The sequence below is a fragment of the Macadamia integrifolia genome, unplaced genomic scaffold, assembly GCF_013358625.1.
Source record: "Macadamia integrifolia cultivar HAES 741 unplaced genomic scaffold, SCU_Mint_v3 scaffold1075, whole genome shotgun sequence".
Classification (NCBI taxonomy): Eukaryota; Viridiplantae; Streptophyta; class Magnoliopsida; order Proteales; family Proteaceae; genus Macadamia; species Macadamia integrifolia.
The window spans coordinates 122,275-145,385 of record NW_024868076.1 but is presented as its reverse complement, the minus strand read 5'-3'; the positions used below and the strand labels follow the sequence as shown (position 1 = coordinate 145,385).

Here is a 23,111-nt window from a genome sequence, read left to right as displayed (position 1 = left end):
TTACAATCAACAATTACCTTAATTACCCCAATCCCAAAACACAAATCATTCAAAATTACTTCCGTAGTTCTCTCTGAAACTTGAATAATCTAATGTGGAATGGAAAGAAGAAGAGAGGCATGGAAGCTACTATTTTGAGAGAGAGAGAGAGAGAGAGAGAGAACCAAAACTTTGTCATTGTCGGATAGTTGCAAATTTGCAGCTACAGAGGGAAGTTTCACGGTTGTTAGATCTTGAGAAGTTGCCGAGGGACTAAGGATTTCATTTTCTCTTAGCAAACTATCAATTTTTTTTTTTTTGTTTAAAAAGTGATCGGACTCGTCAATTTTGTTGTGATTCGGGTCAAATGACTGAGTTTTATTTGGCTCGAACAAGTCGTGACAGATTCTTATCATTTTAACCCGAGCCAAGTGTACATGATTCTTAATCAGGCTTTCGAAAAATTTAACTTGTCCCGGATAACTCGCTCTAGTTAAAACCTAATTTTTCAACGATGATTTAATACTTCAATTGTTAGATAAAAGGCAGATGAATTAAGTATTCTTATCAAATCTCGAATGATGTTAATAATATTGAGCTTAGAATAAGCCCGAACATGTGTAGATCTATAGTTGTGCTGAATTTGAACACTTTGAGTTTCTTCAAGAATTCTTTCATAGAAAAAACGAGTTTTATCACCAGTGGATGGATGAAGGTGGTCCCGAAGATAGATAGTGGCAATTTCAGAAGGGGTGTGACGGAGAAAGATGGTTTCGACAGGGATTACTGGGATAAAATTTGTTGCTATGAAAGGGGAGTTATTAGCTGGCCTTATAATTGAGGCAGGTGAAGGAGACTAAGAGGATATAGGAGAAGGGTGTTCTTGTAGTTGCCTAGAGGAGGATGAAGCAACATCTTTATTGGAGGTGACAAGGACTACAGCCTTCTGCTTAGGAGCGCTGTAAGAATTCTCGAGTTAAAAAATCAGGTAAACTGTTAGTACTGCCTTTAATAAATTCAATATCAAAATCAAAAACAGAGAGGAGTGACTGCCATCGAGCAAAGATCTGTTTTGAGGCAAGATTTTTGACATCCTTTTCAAGAACATCCTTGGCTGCCTTACAGTCAACTCGAACTAAAAATGTTGGTTAAGAAGATCACTTTCAAATTTAGTTATACACAGAACAAGTGAAAGAATCTCTTTTTTTATTGTTAAATATTTTTGTTGAGTGGGGTTCCAAATACCTGAAGTAAAACGTACTAATACTTCATTAGGAAGATTAGGACATTTTTGCTTTAAAATACCACCGTAGCCAAATTCGGAGGCATCGGTCTCAACAATCTTAAAACAATCAGGTCGTGATAAGCTTAAGCACGGAAGTGTTTTAGCTTTAAGCTTGATTTTTTCCAAAAGGGATTTGGAACCGATGTGGATGGACTTGAATGAGTCAAAGAGCAACAATAAGGAGATTTTACTGAGAACAAACCAGTATTAGTGAAACTCCAAAGCCAACAATCCTCCTCACTAGTTGTGCAAAGGGAATTTGAGCAATGGAAGCAGCATCAGCAGGAGAGAACAAAGCATGAATAAGAGGTATATTCCATTGTTTATAGGGCTGATGAATGAGATCAGCAACGACATTCACAGAATGATGGGAATGGATACTAGACCATTACCATTATGTCTTCTTAAGCCCTTAACCAAAACCTCCCTTCCACCAAGTAAACATCTCCACCTTCCAAGAGCAGTTATGCTTAGGAGTGGCCTCAAGAAAAGAGCAACTATGTTTGGGGGTAGTCACTACTAAGCAAGATTCTCCAACGTTGCCAAGCAAGTAGAGCTTTATTAAAGCATTCAAAATCCCTAAATTCAAGACCTAGTACCCTTTTACTTTTGCAAAGTTGTTCCCAACAGACCTCTTTTCAATTTTTATCTTTTCACCAATAATTCCTAATGATTTAGTTCAAATCTTTGGACTAATCAATGGGGAAAAGAAATATACACATCAAGTATGTAGGAAAAGCAGTCGCAACTGAAGCAACTGACTTAACCAGAATTTATTTCCCGACAGCAGATAATAAATTCTCTTTCCACCCTGCTAATTTGGATTGAACCCTTTCAGCAATGTGAAGAAATAAAGCATTTTTGGATTGGCCAAATTTCATAGGGATCCTTAAATACTTACCCAAATTTGTGACAGGTTGGAAACCTATAGTCATAAAGATTTCTCTTTGGACAGAAATGGGAATACAAGGGCTAAACCAAACATTTGATTTGCTCATATTGAGACTTTGGCCTGATACCAAACAATAGTTCCCAATAAGTTGAATAAAGGTCTGTCCCTCAAATCTCCTAGCCGTAGAAAAAAATAAAAATCATCGGCAAAAAGAAAATGGGAAATCGAAGGGCCATCTCTACAAGGTTTAATCCCCCAAATGATTTTAAGGTGTTCAGTTCTTGAAAAATATGAGGATAAAGCCTCTTGGAAAAGAATGAATGGATAAGGCCTAAGGGGCATCCTTGATGGAGTCCCCTATGAGATGTAAAGGGGTCTGAAAGGGATTCAATAAGCTTCTCATGGAAAGGTACAGCAGTAATACATTGCATAATCCAATAAATCCAAGTAGAACTAAATCCAAATTTAGTGAAGACAATTTCAAGAAAAACCCATTCAACTTTATCAATAAGCATTGCTAAGGTCAAGTTTTAAAGCCATAAAACCATTCTTGCTTTTGAATAAATTCACCGATTGGAATGATGTATTACATTTTATGTGCTGATTTAATTGTCATTTTGAGTCCTTTCTGATACATGCCATGCGCCTTCATGGGGAAGATAGTACAAGCTACAATTGAACAATATATGGAGGTAGATTAAGATTAAGCTTGCATATCCATCAAACCAGAGATATAAATCAATGGAAATACAACAAAGAGAACAAATGATTAAATATCCTTCAAACATTTTAGACTAATTAGCAATACTAGATTACAAAAGAAATTATATAATTACAGTTACAAATCGCATCAAATCATCAACCCAATTGCATAACATACAAAACAAAAAAATAAATTAACTACACTAAGTTTGCTTCTCACTTGTTTTCATACTACGGATTCTCTTATTAATTACATTTTCCAATCAAGACATTGTTATTTCTATTGAAGACCAATATGTAATATATATATAAAAAATTGTACTTCCATGTCACTTTTGCATCTCAGAATTAACTTTCTAAGGCTCCTATTTGCAATGTCATCTCACATTATTGATTACTACAATTTTTACCTGCTAAACATGCTTCTGTGCTAAGGAGTAGTTATTAATTTTTAATAGTATTTTCAAATAAATAGAATGAAAATTTTGGTTTGATGTAACTTCTGCTCTAACCTATATGTAGTTTAATGACTCATGTTTGCATTCTATTCCTCCCTCATCCTTTTACAAATTCGCCGAGCACATCACTGTTTGGGCTTGAGCTGTGGGAAGGAACATTCCGTGCTAATAATTCACCTGCTATTTATGTTTCCCCATATCAAGACATTGTTATTAGTAATCTTTTCCAATCGTCATGTTTGCAATGGCATCTCACATCATTGATTACTACGATATCAGTATGCCTGCTAAATACTTCATTAATGAGTAGTAGTTATTTATTTTTAAACTCATTTTCATATAAATAGAATGAAAACGTAGGTTGATGTTTCTTTGATCTCTAACCTATAATTTAACTTATTATGAATTCAAGGCCTTGTTTGCAATTTATTCCTCCCTCATCCTTTGGTAACACATCAATCGTTAACATAAGGTCTCATTATTTATCAGCATCCTACCTCATGATTTCGTATTATTTCTACAATACAGTAATATTATTACAATCACAAAGCATGTCCATATGGAAGAAAAATAACAGTTGAATTGGAAAAGGAGAGAATTGATTGATGAAAGAATGAAATGGTATTCTTACAATTGTATTATTACAATCACAGAGCATGTCCAGCGGAACTCACCTGAGTATCATCCAGCTTGCAAATGAATTGGCCTCTGCAATGGGCTTGTATGTGTTCCATATATATATATGGGAAATGGCAACTAATATATATATGTTGCAATAATTACAGCCCAATCCTCAACCTTTTGGCATCAATGCCATTTTCTGCGATGCCCTCAATATTATGGCCACTGATTTTATTCTCATCATCTTTAAGGTGAACCAATACTGATTCTTCTCCATTGAAAACGACATCATCATCATCATCTGAAGCAGACATGTATTCTGCCATTGATTGATCATCTGATAGGTTCTTCTCATGTGGCCTGTGGACCAGAAGGACTCCACACTTCTTCACTTGCAAACTTCCACTAGGATAATAAGCCTCAATATCTACTGAAACCTCCACCTGATCCCCCACTTCAAAGTGATCGCCAAAAACAGCTTCGCGTCCTGAGAAACCCCAAAGTTCAGGAATTGTAATATGGCGCACCCACAATAAATCTTGACCTAGTGGAAGTGGACTTGTGCGTTGCCAATTAACAAAAAAGGACCTCCATCGAATACCTTTAGTTTTATTACAAATGACAGTGTGAGAACGCAAGTGAACGGTGAATTTCTCAACTGAAAAAACAGCAGATACATCCAACCCTTGGATCTGACAACTTGAACAGTAGTCATCATCAGATACCTCAAAGGATATTGAAGACCCCATATTTTGATGGCTTATCCATTCCGGAATTTCACTCCCACTACCCCATATTTCAAAGTGATCCTGGAGATGGAAGAAGCTATTCTTCCTCAAAGTGTTCCCCAGATGGTGGCAGTACCCTTCCATGTGGACGCCTTGTACAGATTGATGACAAGTTTCCATGCTCTGGATCTCCCTGCAATTGACTAGCAAATTCGATATGTCACCATCTACAAACAAGGTATCTAAACTTGATGGAAGCTTTGGCAGTATTTGAGGCCTACCACAGCCTTCCAAAGTTAGCATCTCAAGATTAGGAAGGCAACATATTTCATCCGATTTACTACAGAAGTGATCATAATCGATAACTAACTCTTTTAAGTACTCTAAGCCCTCAACGTCTACTCCTTGCAAAGATGCACAATCATTTGCCTCCAACACCTCCAAGCATGGTGGAAGCTCTGGCAATGATTGTAGCCTCTTACATCCATTCAAAATAAGATGCCTAAGTCGAGAGAGATTGCTGATGTTGGATGGTAATATTTCCATTGTTGAGCAACCTGCTACATCCAAATATCTTAAAATTGGCGGAAGCTCTGTCATTATTAGTTTGAGATCTCTACAATCTCTCAGTGTAAGATCTTCAAGATGAGGAAGATGTCTGATGTTGGCTGGTAGGGTGCAAAATCTGTTCCTGTCCATTCTTAACACCCTCAACCATGGCAAGCTCCAGAAATCATTGGGAATCATATCTTCTGACAGATTGCAATAATTGAGATTTAATGATTTCAAAGAGCATAAACCAGAGAAAGAAGAAGGAAGCAAATTGGTAGAAGCATGCTGTCTTCTTAGTGAACCGAGATATTGGGGGAATGAAGAAAACCAATAAGTAGATCGTTGCACTGGTTTCGAGCAACCATGGAGATTGAGCTCTTCAAGAGATCTCAACATACCAATGCTTTCTGGAAGCTTCATAAGGTTATTGCAATTTTTCAAATTCAAGACTATAAGCTTTTCAAGATACCCAATGGATCCGTGAACCTCAACAAGACTTTTACAATGTTCAAGGACCAGTTCCTCAAGATTGGGGACTCCTGAGAAGTTGGGGGTTTTCCTCAAGTAACTCGAGTGACTAAGGTTCAGGATTTTCAACCTTTTGAGCAGCTGCATAATAAAAAAGTGGGGGGGAAGAGAAGAAATAAGTATTCATTTATATATATATATATATATATAAACAAAGGAAAAATGCAGATGCTATTTCATTACCTTGATTTCCTTCCAAACCTCTTTAACACTGCTATTTTCCATGTGAAGAACAATAAGATTCTCCATGTGAAAATTGGTAGGTATAGAATTCAAAGGGAATCCATGCCAACAAAGCCATCTTAGTTTCTTAGAGAGATGTTCATATCCTCCCCTTAGGCGTACATTATTGAGTTGAAGCAGTCTTAGATTATGTACATCTACAAATGCTTCAGTATTAAAACACACATCTTCAAGTTGAGAAATCTTTAGGGTGATGCCTTCAATAGATTTGGTTCCCTATTAACAAACAGAATTTGATTAGTAAAACACTCAAATAAGAAAATACACCAAATACGCATATAATCACACATTAGAGTAAATGCAGTAGAAGGAACAGAAGCAAGAGAGACGGCTATATTCTTGATTCAGTGATAAATGCTCAGATCTGTGTCTAAAGGAAATAATCCCAACTGTCAGTTAAAGATCCTACTGCCAAGATAAAAGACAAACTAACAATTCTTAAACGAAGTAAATTGAAAAGGGAAGGGTGTTTGCAAAGCTGTAGTGTAAGGGGCAATCTCCTATGCCACACTGATTGAGAAGTCAATAGAAAACCCAAATGGTTAGGGAAGAGGTTTTCTTTCTTATCTTTTTATTTTTTATTTTTCACTTTTTTCTTTTTGATAACGAGGATGTTCAAACATTTTGGCCTGACTAATCCACCAGATGCACATGTGCTGACCCTAGGGGGTAAGGAGAGTCGAACTTGAACAGTCGAATGTATGTCAATATAGGCTCACTCCCTTGGTAATGGAGCTACAACCTTGGGGTTGTTAGGGAAAAGGTAATAACCAAGAAAAAAAGGAAAAAGTTGATCGATCACGTTCCCTGCACTCACAACGGTGCAAATGACCATCGTACAGCTCATGTTGGCTTCCCCTATGTGCTCCCTTATTGATTCCATGTTGGTGCAAGGGCCACACAACCGGGAAGCAAACCCTTCCCCCCAAAAAAGAGGGGGGAGTGTTCTCTATAGTGATGCATGGCCCTTGTGCCCAGATGTAGGAGGTGCAAAATGACCACCGCATCCCTCTTGGTTAATGCCAATGTGCACATCTAATTGGCCGGTGCACTACTGCAACTAGGAAAACCCTAAATTCGCCCAGCCTATTTATTAAATGTGTCGAGCTTAAGCCTAGATCAACTAGCATTCGATCATTTCTAGTGCAAGGGTGCTATCCGACGACCGCTCGATCGGGATGGGCTGATAAATTTCTCAACTCAATCCGACATTTAAAGCCCATTTAAGGTCCGCTTAGAGACTGTTTACGCAGCTCGACACATTTAAAGCCTGTTTGGAGATAAATATCTCATTAGCCCCTGTAAGACAATCTAACTCTATTATTGGTAGCCCGATTAAAGACAGGTACCGGACTGAACATTTATATATGGGACCATACATAGCATATGAGGTCTAATTACTTAAATGGGTGTAAGTGTAATGACGGGACGAGGAAAGGGAAATGAGGAAAAAACTGATATTTTTCCCTCGCTTTGTTACATTTGGTTGGCTTTCCAGGTTTTTGTAAATTTTAAAGGCCTACAGTTTCCTTTTCACTTTACTTTTCTTTCTCGATGAGTGTTTTGATTTGAGAGTTGTAGACTGTGTTCTCTTCACTTAGGTTGTTGATTTTCCAGATTTTTGTGGTTTTCACTACTCGGTTGCCGTTCTCTCTTGCCTCTAGCTCCTTGTGCGATGCGATTACTCTTGGACGTCCGTTCTTTCATCACTCATATGGTTTTCTGGTTTTTCCTCTTTTTTACTCATCTGGTTAGGTTATTTTTCTTGATTTCTCCTAGTTTCCCCATTATTCTTGGAGGTTCTTTCATTTTGGATCGCAGTAGCGGCTTGTTCTTCTCCTTTGTGTATATGGACATTGAGTTCCTAGGGGTAGATTTCCGTCCCAGTTTTGTCAATGTTGTAAAGGCCAAAAGCACTTCGGCTCCGTTTGGTTGCAAGGGGAATTAAAGGGGAGGGAAGTGAAATTTTCAAACTTAAAAAGAAAACTTTGTAATCATTACTCCATGTGATCCCATGTGACTGTACAAACTACTTCATTTTTTTATTATATTTATTAAGGAATACATTTTACATTTAATTTTCTAATTTACATTTTATAGCAAAGGGTTTTGGATGCAAAGTAAAGTGAAATTTTAATAACCAACTATGGAATGATTTGGATTTTTTATTTTTTATTTTTTTGCAAATGAGAATTTCTATTCAGAAATACGAGTCTCAACAGCTCTCCAGGAGGGGGAATCTAGAAACCCTCACTTGGGTAGGACAAAGCCCATTTAGAAACGTAATGAGCCATCCCATTACAGATCCTATTGATGTGAACAAAAGAACAAAAGGAAAAGTGAGATTTGAGAGACATTATATCATGCACAATGCTCACAATGGAAGATTGGGAGGGGGAAGGGGGGAGGGGGGAGGGGGGAGGGGGAAGAGGAGGGGACCGAGAGGCTATTTATGACAGTAAGGTAGTCAAAGAACACCATTACCCTCAAAAACCTGCATGTCTAACTGAAGAAAGAGCTAGACAGATAGCCAAAGTTTCCCAAACCACCGTTGCGCAAAAGCTTAATGAGACGAGGCAATAAAACAAGGCCTCTCCAAGTGATCAAAAGCTACACAACCCATTCCCAAAGCTTTACGACGGGAGCAAAGGGAAGCATTAGTGAAAATGGCAAGGTAGTTAAGAGAAGGAGCCAAGAGGGGGGGCAGAACTGTCCTAATGAGTAGCCCCAGATGGAGGAGGGGCAGGCATAAGAGCAACATATTCACTCACACCCTTATTTACGATAACAATCCAAGGCCTGAAGGGAAAAATGGACACACTAAAACATCTTGCATTCCCGATTTTCCAAATTTCCCAAATCGTCAAAGCCTAGGATGCAAAACAAATTTTCTTTTGATATTTTGTGGATTCCAAAGGACCCCTCCATTTAAGGATCCATTCTATAAGGGAGAGATTTGAAAAGGCAGAAGTACGTAAAGAGACAGAGGACATGAACCAAGCCTGTTGAGGACACTAAATGAGAGCATGCTTTATAGACTCATCATCCACACCACACCCACCACAGATACTAGATTCCACAATATGTCGCAGAGCCAAGCAAGGTAAAACACTAATAGCCCTAAGACACGGCTTCCACAAAAAAAGTTTTAACATTTGGAAGAATCTGTGCATTCCAGATTGTTTTCCATACATCCTTCTGGGTTGAGCAAGCTTTCTCAGCATATTCAGTGTAATACAAGGCTGACTAGACCACCGAAAAAATACCATTTGGGGTCTGCCGCAACGCACTCAATAATTTACAACCTTTCGCGCTGATAGGGATTTGTAAAATACAATCGACCTCAAAGGGAAGAAGAAATTTTCTCAACTTACCAACATCCATGGTTTAAAGTATCTCCGATACCGATACGATACCCTCCGATACATATCTTAAATTTATCCAACTGATACGATACACACCGGTACGATACATGGAATTTTAAAAATCTTTTCATATCGATATATATCCTACGATACATATCGATATGCATCAATACACCACCAATACACATCGATATGATATGATATGATATGCACCGATATGACTCTATGGAATATATAAAATTGAGGTGAAATGTACGTTTCGGTATGTATCGATACGTATCGGTGAGTATTGATATGTACCAATACAGTGCGCTACGGTTATATAATGGCCAAGATGGGTAATTTTTCTGCAACACACGATTTTTTGAGGGGTTTTTGTTCCAAAGTTGCTGTTCAGCCATATTTCTCTCTAACTAAAGTGGAAATCAAGATTCGGAATAAGGATTTTACATTTATGGGACAACTACAAACCTTGAATTCTTAGTGCGATACCCTCAATTTAGTGTTTATGCATAATACATGTTATCAATAGCTTTTTTTAACAAATTCTTTATGCGAAAGTGTTGAAAAAAATGTTTCCTATCCATTTATGTGTGTATCTTTAGCGTATCTTAGTGTATCTCCGATACGATACGATACAATACCCTCCGATACGTATTTTAATTTTGGCTGACCGATATGGCAATCGATATTGATACCGATGCTTTAATCATTGCCAACACCCCATCTAGTCTGACCATCAATCAACTCAGAGACCATCTAAAAGGGGCAATCGGGAGGTCTAGGGTGGTGAAGCTTAAAACCTTCAATTGTAGGGATCCAAGGGTCCTCCCATATCTAAATAAAATTCCATTGCCAACAATCCATAATAGACCCTTCCCTAAAAGATTTCATCCACGTGAAACACTGCGCCAAACTCAAGAGGGTCTATGCCCCACCATTGCAGAAGAGAAAGTGCCAGAGGGGAAGTAGATACTTTTCACAAGTCTTGCTCACAGGGAATCCTCTTTCACCAAAATTTTCCATCCCAATTTTGCACGAAGAGCTTGGTTTTGAATTTTGAAGTCCTTTATCCCCATTCCACTATCAAACTTCTACAAACAAAGGCAATCCTTTACCACCCAATGCATTCTTCTCTCATCAATTTTTTTGGCCCCTAAAGAAATTGCATCATGCTTTACTTATTTCCTCAAGGAGACCATTTGAAAGCTTGAAGTGGGAGATATGGTATGAGGATGTCCCTGCCACAACAGCCTTTAGAAGGACTACTTTGCCTGCTTAAGACATGCTTTCTCTTTCTAGCCCACAATCTTCTTGATAGTCCTATCTTTGACATGCTAAAAAGTAGTCTTCTTATTTTTTCCAATCTCTGAGGGCAAACCAAGTTAAGTACTAGGATGGACCAATCCATCCACATTTATAATCCTAGTAAGGATTCGTCTCAGCCTTAGTATGTGACTGTACAAACTACTTAAATTTTTTACCATTTTTATTAAGGAAACATTTTACATTTAATTTTTATTTCACATTTCATAGCAAAGGGTTTTGGATGCAAAGTAAAGTGAATTTTTTATAACCAAATATGGAATGATTTGGAATTAGTGATATAGACACATTGCGTAATGATTACAACAATTTCTTTTCTAGGTTTGAAATTTTCACTTCCCTTCCCTTTAGATTTCCCTTAAAATCAACATAGACTTCATGTTCATCGGATTACTATTCTCAAGGGCAACATTGATTTCCTCCACCTTACATAGGTTGGAATCACTCTCAATGACTTCGATGGCAACCTCCCCAATTTCGGAAGTTGTTGCAGTTTCATATGATAGTTTAACTTCAAAGAGATAGTAGCGGTGTAATGTTAGATACGGCTGCAGTTCTTCTCATCGAAGAAGGTAAGTTGGTCTAATGTCGATGAAGAACAGCGAGAGAGAGGAAGCAGCCATAGAATAGAGACACTTAAGGGAGATTAATGAATGAGGACAGAGTGAAGACCATTGTAACTTACCCTTGATATTTATTTTACAAAATCCCATTGATTTTGATGTGATTATAAATAGAGTGGGGCAGAAAAAAATAGAGTTGCTCACTTTGTAATGAATTTCACAATCCATAGTTGCTATAAGGAAAAGGCAACTTCTGTTTTTAAAGTTTCACTTTTCAGTTCTAGAAAGGTGAAAGCTTATGACATTCTATATATGCAATGGCTTGTGACACTAAGGGCCCGTTTGATTTTGTTTCTCCTGTTTTTGTGTCTAGAAACAACAGAAACGGCAACTAAGAAACAATTTTTAGAATTGCAAAAAGGTGTTTGATTTTTCTGTTTCCCGAAACGTTTTCAACAATGTAGTTGAGTTCAAGACATGAGTGAAGACACGATGTTGTAGGAATATAACTCACGAGTGAAGGCACGACGTTGGAGTTGCAGGTATACTTCATGGATATGAGCTTCAGAAGGATGAAGGCAATCCAAAACTGTGAGCTTCGCACAACCAGGTTGGAATCACCGCATTTGGATAGCGAGAAGTTTCAACAATGGGTTGGGGTTTGGGTAGGTTGAGTGAAGTACTGGGTTTTTCACAATTTTTGTCGCTTCCACTTGTTTCTAGAAACAGAAAAACAAGTCTAACTTATTTCTCCATTCTCGTTTCTAAACATAGAAATAGGCATAAACTTCTTTTTTTTTTTTTTTTTTTTAACAAGTGAAAAAAAATAGAAAATTAAATGGTTTTTAGGGTGCTTTTCCGTTTCTGAGCACAGAAAAACAGAAAAACCATTTCTGGAAACAAAATCAAATGGGCCCTAAATGTTATTTTCTGTTGGCCTATCGATCAGCTTCAATTCGGAAAAGGAAAATAGACTTTTGGTAATGAATCAGAAACGAAAAAATAGCTTATACAACTTTTTCCAAAAGTAGTCCAAAATTGGAGGGGTCCATTTCCGAGGTTCTCCAATCTTCACAGTCAATGGAGTTTTTCTGGGTTAATTTGATAGGCCAGAGACCAACACAACTTTTCTAAATTAACATCACAATACATATAGATTACATAGCAATGTGTATCATATACAACTCATAAAATAAAAATAAGGATTTAGTGAATTTATGATCAACGATCATTAGCTTTTGTGCCATGCCAAGAGATACCATGGACATAGTTGTTCAGATAGATTTTAGATAATTTTCAACAAAAACTGCTAAATTTAAAATAAGAAGAAATTGAGACGTTTGCTTGGCAGCAGAGCAAAACGATTAGACCATCAGACTTTTTAGAATTGATATTTTTAGTATTTTAAACAATAAACGGGATTTCATGACCCTAGATTACTTCGAACACCTTTGCTCCGCTGCCGAGCAGAATTTTTTTTTTTTTTTTTTTTTTTTGCTTTAGAAGGATAAAAAAATGTATGTTCTTACCTTATGTTTCGCCAATACATCACAAACATCCTCTCTTGACCATAATCTTGTACGTCTTCCAGGTTGTTTAGGAGATTCTTCACGAACAATTTCTTTTGCCGTCTCTCGAAGAAGATCATGCATCCTTAGTTTCTTCTTTTCATCAATTGTAATAAGAGATCTTTGAATGAGAACGCTGATTCCGATAACTGGAAACAAGTTGCATCCATCTAGTATTTTAGATACATAGCTTTCGTCCATTCCAATAAAGAAGCATGCTATATCAAGGAAAATATCCTTCTCTATGTCATCCAAATCATAAAAACTTAATCTAAGTTTTTTTTGAATTTGATAATCAGGAGTACTTTTTAGTTTGGCTAATACATTCTCCCATTCAGATAAACTTCTTTTGCCAAACATTGTAGATCCTATGACCTCAAGAGCTAATGGAAGTCCTTTGACATTACTGACTATCTCCTTGGACACCTCCTTATAATCATCAGGTGGACCATCACTCTTGAATGCATGCCAACTGAAAAGTTGAAGAGATTCACGAGAGTCTAACTCTTCAGGATGATAAATGTGACACGCTTCAACCTCGTTTAGCAAATGTTTATCCCTTGATATGACAATGATCATACTTCCCACACCAAATGAATCATACTTGACAGCCAATGCATTTAATTGCTCAGAATGATCTACATCATCAATAACAATAAGAACCCTTTTGCAGTGAAGCCTCTGTTTGATCACATTTATTCCTCTATCAACGTTGTTTATCTTCAAGTTTTTCTTCATAAGGACATCAGAAAGGAGTTGTTCTTGTAAACTAATTAGACCATTGTGTTGTTGTGAAACTTCTCTAACATTCTCAAGAAAACTGTAACCTTCAAATCTATGACAAATTTCATTATATACAGCTTTCGCAATGGTTGTCTTGCCTATTCCACTGATACCACAAATCCCTATGATATGTACTTCTGATGGAGAACGAATTGAACATTTTGAACTCATCAACGTTGCGACACGGGAATCTATTCCAATGAGATAACTAGAGATGTTCAATGGTGTTCGACTTCGTTTAATCAAAACAACAGCATCAACAATTGTTTCGATAAATTTTGCCTCATGCCTGCAAATAATGATTCATATAACAATTATAAGGGCAATATAAACGTATCAAAAAAGAAAAAAGAAAAAAAAAAGTACACATACAAATATATGTATACCCATCCATGTGTTTAGATTTAACATTCGCAATTACAATGCATCAAAAAGGGGGGGATTTTTATAGGGCCGGTAATAGAAACTAGGGAAAATTACGTGATTACCCACTATTGGGTTTGCTTTTACAAAAATATCCACATTATGTTTCATTCAACAAATTTACACATAACGAGTTTTGGTATTACAAAAATACCCAAAACAATGCTTCCATATACATTATCCTTTTGTACGCCTACAAATTGGATACTTTACCCTAACAAACTCATTCACCTCCTATATTTCTCTCTCTTTCATCACTTCACACCTTTCTCTGATGAGCCGGAATCAAAATGATGAACGCCAAATCTAAAGGGCGTCGCCGTTTAATACTTCTCTCTCGCCCTCACCCAAAATGACCTGCAGTCGGTGTGAATAGAACATCGGAGAAAGCAAACAGGGTTCAATCGAAGGGATACCAGCGTTTGTAGCAATGGGAAAAGTGTATCTCTTCACATGGCCGACGGACTGTTTCAATGATTTATGGTCTACCCAATTCAGATTTCAATGGAATTCACCGAAAAACAGACCCAGCAGAGGAAGGTTATTGTCTTATTGATAGTTGAAGAATAGTAGAGGCCGCTCAATCAATAGATGTGCCGCAATGAAAAAGTAGGTCTTTAATCTGACGAAGAAGACCCTATTCGGAATTCAGACATCAATTGATGCTACTGGAAAACGTAGTTTGGCAAGCATAATAGGATGAGCTGTAGAGGATGGTTTGGAACAATTCAAAAATGAAAATGGTGACATAAAGTGGAGCAATGAGGGAGATTCAGAGGGATCTTCTAGAACTTAACCCTTAAAAGTTTAGAGTAACAGGAATAGAAACCATGAAATGCAAGATGGAACCTTTTTAGTCTTTTATCAGAGAGAAAGAACTCAAAGAGATTAAACCCAATTACCCGAACACAGAGCTTTTTTATTATGAAATTATAAAAACTCAAGTCCACAGTTCTTTTTTCTTGCTTGTTCTTAATTATATTTTTCTTCTGATCTTTCATCTGTCACAGAGAGAAGAGGGAACAGTTGACTTGGAGAGAGAGCGCATCGCGGATGCTAGGGTGGAGATATTGTTAATATCAAACATTCACTCTGCAACCGACTAGAGAATCTTACTCTCTTGGCATTCACTATACTTCAGTTTGAAAATCACGCTGAACTTCTGCTCCATACCTAGTTGCCACCCTATGTCTCTCCAACCAAGACCAAAAAGCCACGGCAATTACCGAGTCCGAAGCAGTAGGCACCGGAGCATCCAATGCCGATTATGCAGCTTTGGTTACAATGTCAGAGATTGATATGGTGAAGAATAGCAATGGGTTGTGCTCTCTCTCTCTCTCTCTCTCTCTCTCTCTCTACCTTACCCTTTACCTCTACCACATCTCTCTCTCTCAACTTAGATGCCGATTAACTGGTTCTTCAATAAGCGCTTCATCTCTAGGAACCTCCGCACTCTTAGAGTTTGGGTATGGACTCGCTTTGAAGCTTCGTCATGTTAGGGTTTTGTGACGGTACTACTAGAGGAGATGATGGTGTATTCGGAGTTGTTCAGCAAAGCCCTTTTCTCTCTTCTGAAAATCCATTGTGCAAACTTTGCTACGCTCACTGTTGTGGTGAAGATGGACATCGGACGTTTTAGAACCGATTGGAGTGAGAGATCTAGAAGGAAATCGAAATTTTATAACCTATTACATGCCTACGATGGAAAGCGTAACTGTTTTGGGTATTTTTGTAATACCAAAACTCGTTATATGTAAATTTATTGAATGAAACATAATGTGGATATTTTTGTAATCAAATCCAATAGTGAGTAATCAAGTAATTTTTCCTAGAAACTACCACCATTTGTGACAATCCGTGCCAAATTTTTCATAAAATAATAATAAAATAATGTTTATATAGCAGTGGTAACAGAAAAACCGCTATTGATTGTCCTAAGACGTTTTTTAATATCACTGCAATAAAGACTAATACCCATTTGATGCGAATATGAATTAATTGGTGGATAGTTCAAGTAGGTGCAGGAAGGGGTTTTCAGACATTCAGCAATGGTAATATATTGCCGCTGCTAAATATCAATATTAGCCACCGTGGAAACATAATACCGTTGTTATTTGACCATTATTATATTAATGTTTCTTTGCGGTTATATTGTACTGTTTTTAATCGATGCTGTGTTTCCACTGCTTTATAATAATATAGTGGTAATATATTACCACAGCAAGGATCGGATCCGGCTCGTCTCCAACGACTGACGAGCATCCAACGACAAATCAGATGATTGACACGTGGCAATAATAAATCGGACGGCTCAACGACCTACAACCCTCTTTCTATTATTTCTCAAATCGCTGAACGTTCGCAAAGCTCGCCGACGAGAAATCCATGATCGTTCGACACTCCTTTCCTTCTCTTAATTTTTCCTCTCGGTGAACGATCGTAGGCCTTGATAACGAAAAATCCGGTCACTTCGACACTCCTTCCCTTCTCTTAAACTGAAATTGAATATCACTCAATCATCACATCTATCACTTAAACTCCACAAGTTGCAGGGTTCTTGGTGGAAACTAGTTTAAAGAACATATGAAAACATATATTCTGTTCAAATCAGAACATAGGCACAAAGGCAACACTTCACCGTACGATTTTGATTTTTTTTTTTTTTTTGGGGGGTGGGGGGGAGGGTTTATGGGTGCGGGGGCAACAGCAAAGAAGAGGACTGAGACTCCAACCCCTCTGAAACCGGGATTCACCGCAAATGAGAGAGAAAGAGATAAGCCAAGAGCAGAAATAAGAGGAGGGAAAGAGTGTCCAACGATCGTGGCGAGCTCTCTGAACGTTCAGCGATTTGAGAAATAATAGAAAGAGGGTTGTAGTTCGTTGAACCGTCCGATTTATCGTTGCCACGTGTCAATCATCAGGGTCGTCATTGGACGACCGTTGGAGCGTCAGTCGTTGGAGACGAGTAGATCTAGCAAGGTCTTAAAACTTGGGATTGGTCTTAACCGATACCGAAATAGATCGGATCAATATCAAAGATCGATCTCCGCCGATACTCTTGAGCAATATCGACATTTGATCGATATGGTACTGGAACAGAGGAGAGTTGATTAATCTACGAGAAAAAAAGAGTTCACTGAGAGGGAAGGCCTTACCCATTAGAAATGTTATGCAGATCCCAACCAGAAAGGTTAGCCACTGTGGTAAGAGCTGCCCTCCACCTCTCCAACTTCTCTTCGAAACCCTCCCGGCCATGTCTCGCTAACGCTTCCTCCAAACAACCGGTCTGTTTTCGTACATCCGACGGATCCACATCACAGAAAACAGGCAAAACAGTTAGACCAGTCCAGCTTCTGCATTCAACTATCTTCACTAGTTCATCCAGACGCCACATCGAAGAAACGTATTTTCTTGATAAAAGGACTATAGCGATCCTCGATTCTTCAATTAATGCTTTCTCTCCTCCTCGCTGCTGCTTGTGTTCATCGTCGTCGCCTTTCAAGGTGCGAACTCCTTTCTGGACCAAAGCATCGTAGATGCCTTCGATGATGATTTTGTTGCTCGGATCTTGACTGTAAGTACTCAAGAAGACATCGTGATTCCATCGAGAGATCGAAAATGACGAGCAGCAAATGGCGGCTTCTCGAATTCTCTTGTTGGCCATTGGGAATCGGGGATTTCGGGATCCTTGAGTGAGGGGCTCTGCAAAATGATCTTCGTCGTTGTCTCTCAAGAATGGCTTTCGGTTGTCCTTAAAAACTCGGCGAATCGAATTCTTTTTAAAAGTAAAAGGTCCCGACTCCCGATGACCCAAAAGCCATAGTGCTACTTACTTTGCAGAATCTTTTTTTTGAGCCTATTTTCAATCCACAAACTCAAAAGCCAGGAAAAAAATTGTCTACAATTCCGATCTCGTACAATTCCGTGCAATACCACCTTCAGGCGGTGACACGTGTATTGATACCAATACAATGGCCCAGATCTGATTTAAATGCATTTTCACTGATATAATGTTTTATTAGTTGTACCAGATCTGGGCCATTGTATTGGTATCAATACACGTGTCACCGCCTGAAGGTGGTATTGCACGGAATTGTACGAGATCGGAATTGCAGACGATTTCAACCCCAAAAGCCACCGTCTCATCGAAACTTTATGATAAAGGAATATCTAAACAGAAATCAAACTTAAGTGAGAGTTTCATCTATAGATTCTATACCTAGGAAGGGGAGTGGGTTTTAGGGGAAAAAAATCGTCCGTAATTTGTATCTAATATAATTTCGTGAAATACCATCTTTAAGGGGTGACACATATATTGATACTAATGTAATGGTCCAGATTTGATTTAAATGACTCTTCACTGATTTAAGGTTTTATTAGTTGTACCAGATCTGGACCATTGCATTGGTATCAATACACGTGTCACCCCCTGAAGGTGGTATTTTACGAAATTGTACCTAATCGAAATTACAGACGATTTTAACCCGATTTTAGGGTTTCCCACCATGTTAGTGTGGGTGAGGAATCTGTGCGTCATACTGTTGGAAATATTGATCTAAATCATACATGTTACAAGGGGCTTAGATTACTTATCTGAATTATAGAAAAACCAATATTTTCCTTGGTAAAAGAAAAACCAATGTTTTTTTTTTTTTGGTAGAAGAAGAAAAACCAATGTTGAATACATGATTTCAAGGACTTACATCGCATCATGAACATACAAATATATGAATTGAGTCAAGCAATCTATGGGGTTGATAAGATGCATGATTTCGAGCACCTACCACGGCCACTCTCCTAAAAATTATAGATGCCCCCTATAGTGCAAAGGGTTTTTGTAATCAGCCTATAAGATTGAAAAAAAAAAAAAAGAGCTCCGATGGCCCTTCTAATAGTTGTTGCACTTGCTTACTAAGTCACATCAGAACACATTTAGGTTGTGCTCAGTCAATAACATGAATGGAATAAGAGAACCTCTTAATACAATATAAATGGAAGCAACACTTGAGAGAATTTTTAGTACAAAAGATGGTGCATAAAACACTTGTAAAATCACTTTTCAATGCTCAAAGAGATCCTCTATAGGTAGAGGGAGAAAACCCCTTTAAAAGCACTTAAAATAAAAGTTGTCAACCAAGGAAAAAAAAATCCTTATCGTCCCACCTGAAGCCATAATAAAAACTAAGCTGATTGTTGTTTTATGGTTGTCCTTGTTGGCAACTCGGCCACGTGGCGATGATGATGTGGCCAGTTTGGGTGACGTGGATGAAAATGATGACATGGCAGTGTCTAGTGTCACCGATGAGATAACAGAGCAACTTGGTATGCATGGAGTGGTTTAATACATCATTAATAGGTGGTGCGGGTTTCTGGGTCAAAACTGGCAAAATTAGCCTATTTACGATCAAGGGCATTTTCGGTAGTGAAAATGATATTTTTGGAAGATCGGTTCTTCATGAAAAAGATAGATTGTAATTTACCTAGTCCAGTGCATTTGATTTCGTCACATTCTGATACTGTATGAAGAAGTTACGGCATTTATCGCAGTCGAGGACAGTTTTGGCATTGAAGATGAATTTTTTAAAGGAAGTGTTCTACATGTAACAATACGACAAAAATACAATCTTTCCAACGGTTCTGATTTCATCACGTTCCGATTCCGTATGAGAAAGATACGTCATTGGAAAGGTGTAGGGGTATTTTGGTCTTTTTACATGGATGATTCAGATGATTGAGTCTTGTAGAGCATCCAGTTACGATTCCAACGCACTTTGTTTCATCTCGATCGGATATCGTATGAAAAAGTTTTAAGTGTTTCCGTAAAGTCGGTTCGAAAATCCAAACCGAAAATCCATCAGTTGCTCTCGGTGTTGGGTGGATTTTTCGGAATTTATTTTTGAAATTCGAAAGGCTTTTGTGTAATTTAAAGATTTTGAAAGTTTGAGTTGCAAGGGGTCTTTAAGCACTGAAACATATGGAGACAGGGGCTTGATTGTAATAAAGAGGAGTAAAAGGAAGTGAAATGGATAGCCAAGATTCGACCACGTAGGCTTGATGCCCATCCAAAGGCTGCTGAGATTTTGCGCTGACATGGATGAGATAGATGCTTGCGCTTAGAATTTGATTGGTTAGGTGCACAATTCTTGATGCACTGGCGCTACACCTTATCAAGATATGTTGTGTTTCGCGGGTGTGTAGAAGGTATAAAAAGATTCCGATCTTAATGATCTCATGAAATCTGATTAAAGCCATCATGGAGGATTCGGATCCAACGGTTGATATGCATTTCTCTTTTGTGAGTGGGAGACAAGCTCCCTTAAAATCCGGAAAAGCAACCAATCATAGATCGACAACACTTCTGACGATGTCAGCTTCTACGTCATGATGACGTCATCGAAATTCAAATTTAATGGTTTGGATCTATTGTCCGTTGGTTTAATCCGATGGTTTATATTACAAGATCTTTTATATGAGATCTACGGTCAGATTTTGCCCCTATTGCGCATGCCACCGGTGTAGCCTACGCCACCCCTACGAAGATTCTATTTCAGGCTATCTCATTGCTCCAACTTCAAAAGGTCATATCTCCCTCATTTGAAGTCGGATTTGGGTGAACCAAGTTGCAGCTTCTTCGTTTTTTCAAGCCCTACACCATGGAAGCAAGAAATATGAGGTTTGAGTGAAGAAAGGCTATGGTTTTGGTAGGAGAAGCTTCCCCCTCTTTGTTGGTCCTTGAATGAACACACATTCTTGATGATAAATGTTCTTAGGCCATTAAAGGAGGTAAAAGAGGTGGTTGAAGTGTGTTAATGGTACATTAACTCAAAGCCAAGGAAGAAAAGAAGAAAGCAAGGATGTGTTTGCTTTGAAGAGCAAGAAGCCAAGGAGAGAGAAGGTGTGAACACCAAACTTGTCAGTACAAGTTTTCAGTCATCCCAAGCAATCGGTTGTGAGATTCTCTAACCTTTGATTTTACATTATATACATGTATGTATGCTAGGGTTAGTTGTGGATGAATGTATACATGCTAGGTTAGTTGTGGATGAACTGTAAGCATGCTAGCTAGTTGTGGATGTAATTGCTAGGCAAGGCTTAACTGTAGGGCATTGATATAAGCCCCAATTTACTGTATTATTTATTGTGTGCTTAGTGGGTGCTAGGCACCGGGAGTGGGTGCTCCCGTGTAGTGGGTGCTACACACTGTATCGGTACTATGAGTGACATCTCAGCTTCGGCTTGAGAAAATTGGGTGTGGATGCTCCCGACTGTGGCTGCAGTCAAAAGTAGTGTATTGAGTAAGTACGAAGCCTTTACAGGCACTACTCCGGGGATGTAGGCAAATTGCCGAACCTCGTAAAAACCCTGTGTTGTGGGTGCTTGTTGTTTGCATTTTATATTGAAGTGCGTGGAATGTGGAATGGGTGTGCACACTTAGAAGTGCCTATGAGAGGCTGAGTGTGCATACGACTGTGTGCAAACAGGGACAGGTATATCAGGTTTTTCTTGGCTAGACATCGGACAGGTTTTTAGGGATCGGAATTGGACTCACTGATTCAGCCCCCCTCTCAGTGACTGTCGAGTTACAACAGAGATCACCCACTTTTTTGAAGTCCTATTGAAAGTGGACAAAGTTTCCCTGAGCCGCTGAAAAAGACCCCTCCTATGCGGCCCCTACTCCCCCAAGAATCCTTCACCACGGTGCATCCAAGGTATTTGAAGGGGGGGAGTAGAGGTCATGCGAGTGGGGTCCCCTCCATCGGTTCACGCGTGAACTTTACCATGAGGCTCAAAAATTCTTTTTCTTCTTAAAATTTGCAAAAGAGTTAGTTTTTTTTTTTTTGGTAAGGAAGAGTTAGGTAAGTTACAGATGAGATAATCTGAGGTTTCTTCCTTCCATACCTTCACAATGAAATCTACAGTGGCACTATTTTAGTCCCTCCTTTCTTATATTATCGTTTAGAAAGAAGGCGGGACAATATTAATAGCTGAAGCAAGATTTAATTACCAATCATAAGTAACTTCTCTTTTGCAGTTTTGATACTTCAATAGACCCCTTGTTAAACTTTCGATGAAGTTTTACTTTAGCCTCCATTTATTATGATATCATATGGTAATTATGAAAATGATAATTTACAATGTCACCCCCTAGAGAATGCCAATATTATAAGAACATTCATTCTATTTTATCAAATTAGACTCAGATGTCTTATGTCAGTCATTGTTAAATAAAGAGTTAAAATGACTGTTATACCTTATTCACCAAAATGAAAGGGCATTAATTATTATTCCCAATCTCACGTCGCTTCGACGGCGGGAGAGCCTGAGATAGCACTGCATCCTCCAGGAGCTACACTGCCTTTTAGGGAACCCTTTATCTTTATTTATTTTTACTTTTAAATGTTCTTTATTTGGTGGAGTCTATCCACCCAAACTTTGCTGGAAAATAAAGTTAATATAAGAAGGGGCGAGGGTTGGGTATGCCACCGGGTTAACCAAGATTAAGGTATACTAAAACTTGTTGATCATTATCCATTGTTGCTGGCAGAGTTCATAGTTTCACAGGTTTCTTCTCGAAACACTAGAGTTGGGAAAACTTTCGACAAACGAACGACAAACTGCTCTTGCGCCTCTTTGACGTGCCTGTGTCGCTTGTAGCCTAGGGTACCCACCACTACCGCAAGCAACATCATTCCTAATCAGACCACTATCGCAAGCAACGTTGCTCCTAACCCCATCGTTAGACCAGCGTTACTTCTATTCCGTATAGTATATCTATTACTTTTATACCATTTTTTACTTTGGGCATATTATGTAACCCGCTAGCATGCACAGCCTTTACCCTATAACAAAATATGAAAACCATATCAATTAACAACACTTGTTTTGCTGATCTGTTTGTTGTTCCCAAGAAGAAATGAAACACCTCCTGATCTCAAAGATGGAAAAGAAATTCAACATGGACTCAATCAAACCTAAAACCTAGTTAAGCCCAAATTGATCAAATGACAATTTACAATAAAAGATGGTGGATCCTGATCCCAAACAAAAAGATCAGAACAAGAGCGACCAAAAGATGTTAACTGGTCAGCAACTGA

The 23,111-nt window shown here is 38.3% G+C and overlaps 1 protein-coding gene across 2 annotated transcripts; it reads right to left on the bottom strand.

Annotated features, from left to right (window-relative positions):
• Positions 1-1,416: 1,416 nt before the first annotated feature.
• Positions 1,417-17,885, bottom strand: LOC122062583 (disease resistance protein RPV1-like). Of its 2 annotated transcripts, XR_006135033.1 has the most exons (5): positions 17,172-17,885; positions 12,772-13,882; positions 5,929-6,204; positions 3,991-5,826; positions 1,417-2,825 (listed from the first exon to the last, which is right to left on the bottom strand). XR_006135033.1 is itself a non-coding variant. In XM_042626212.1 (4 exons), exons 1-4 carry the CDS (start codon positions 17,678-17,680, stop codon positions 4,096-4,098), a joined length of 3,627 nt encoding a protein of 1,208 aa, XP_042482146.1. In that variant the 5' UTR covers positions 17,681-17,885; the 3' UTR covers positions 3,899-4,095. The 2 variants fall into 2 exon arrangements, 1 of the variants encoding a protein (XP_042482146.1); XM_042626212.1 differs by lacking the exon at positions 1,417-2,825 and having other exon boundaries at positions 3,899-5,826.
• Positions 17,886-23,111: the final 5,226 nt, after the last annotated feature.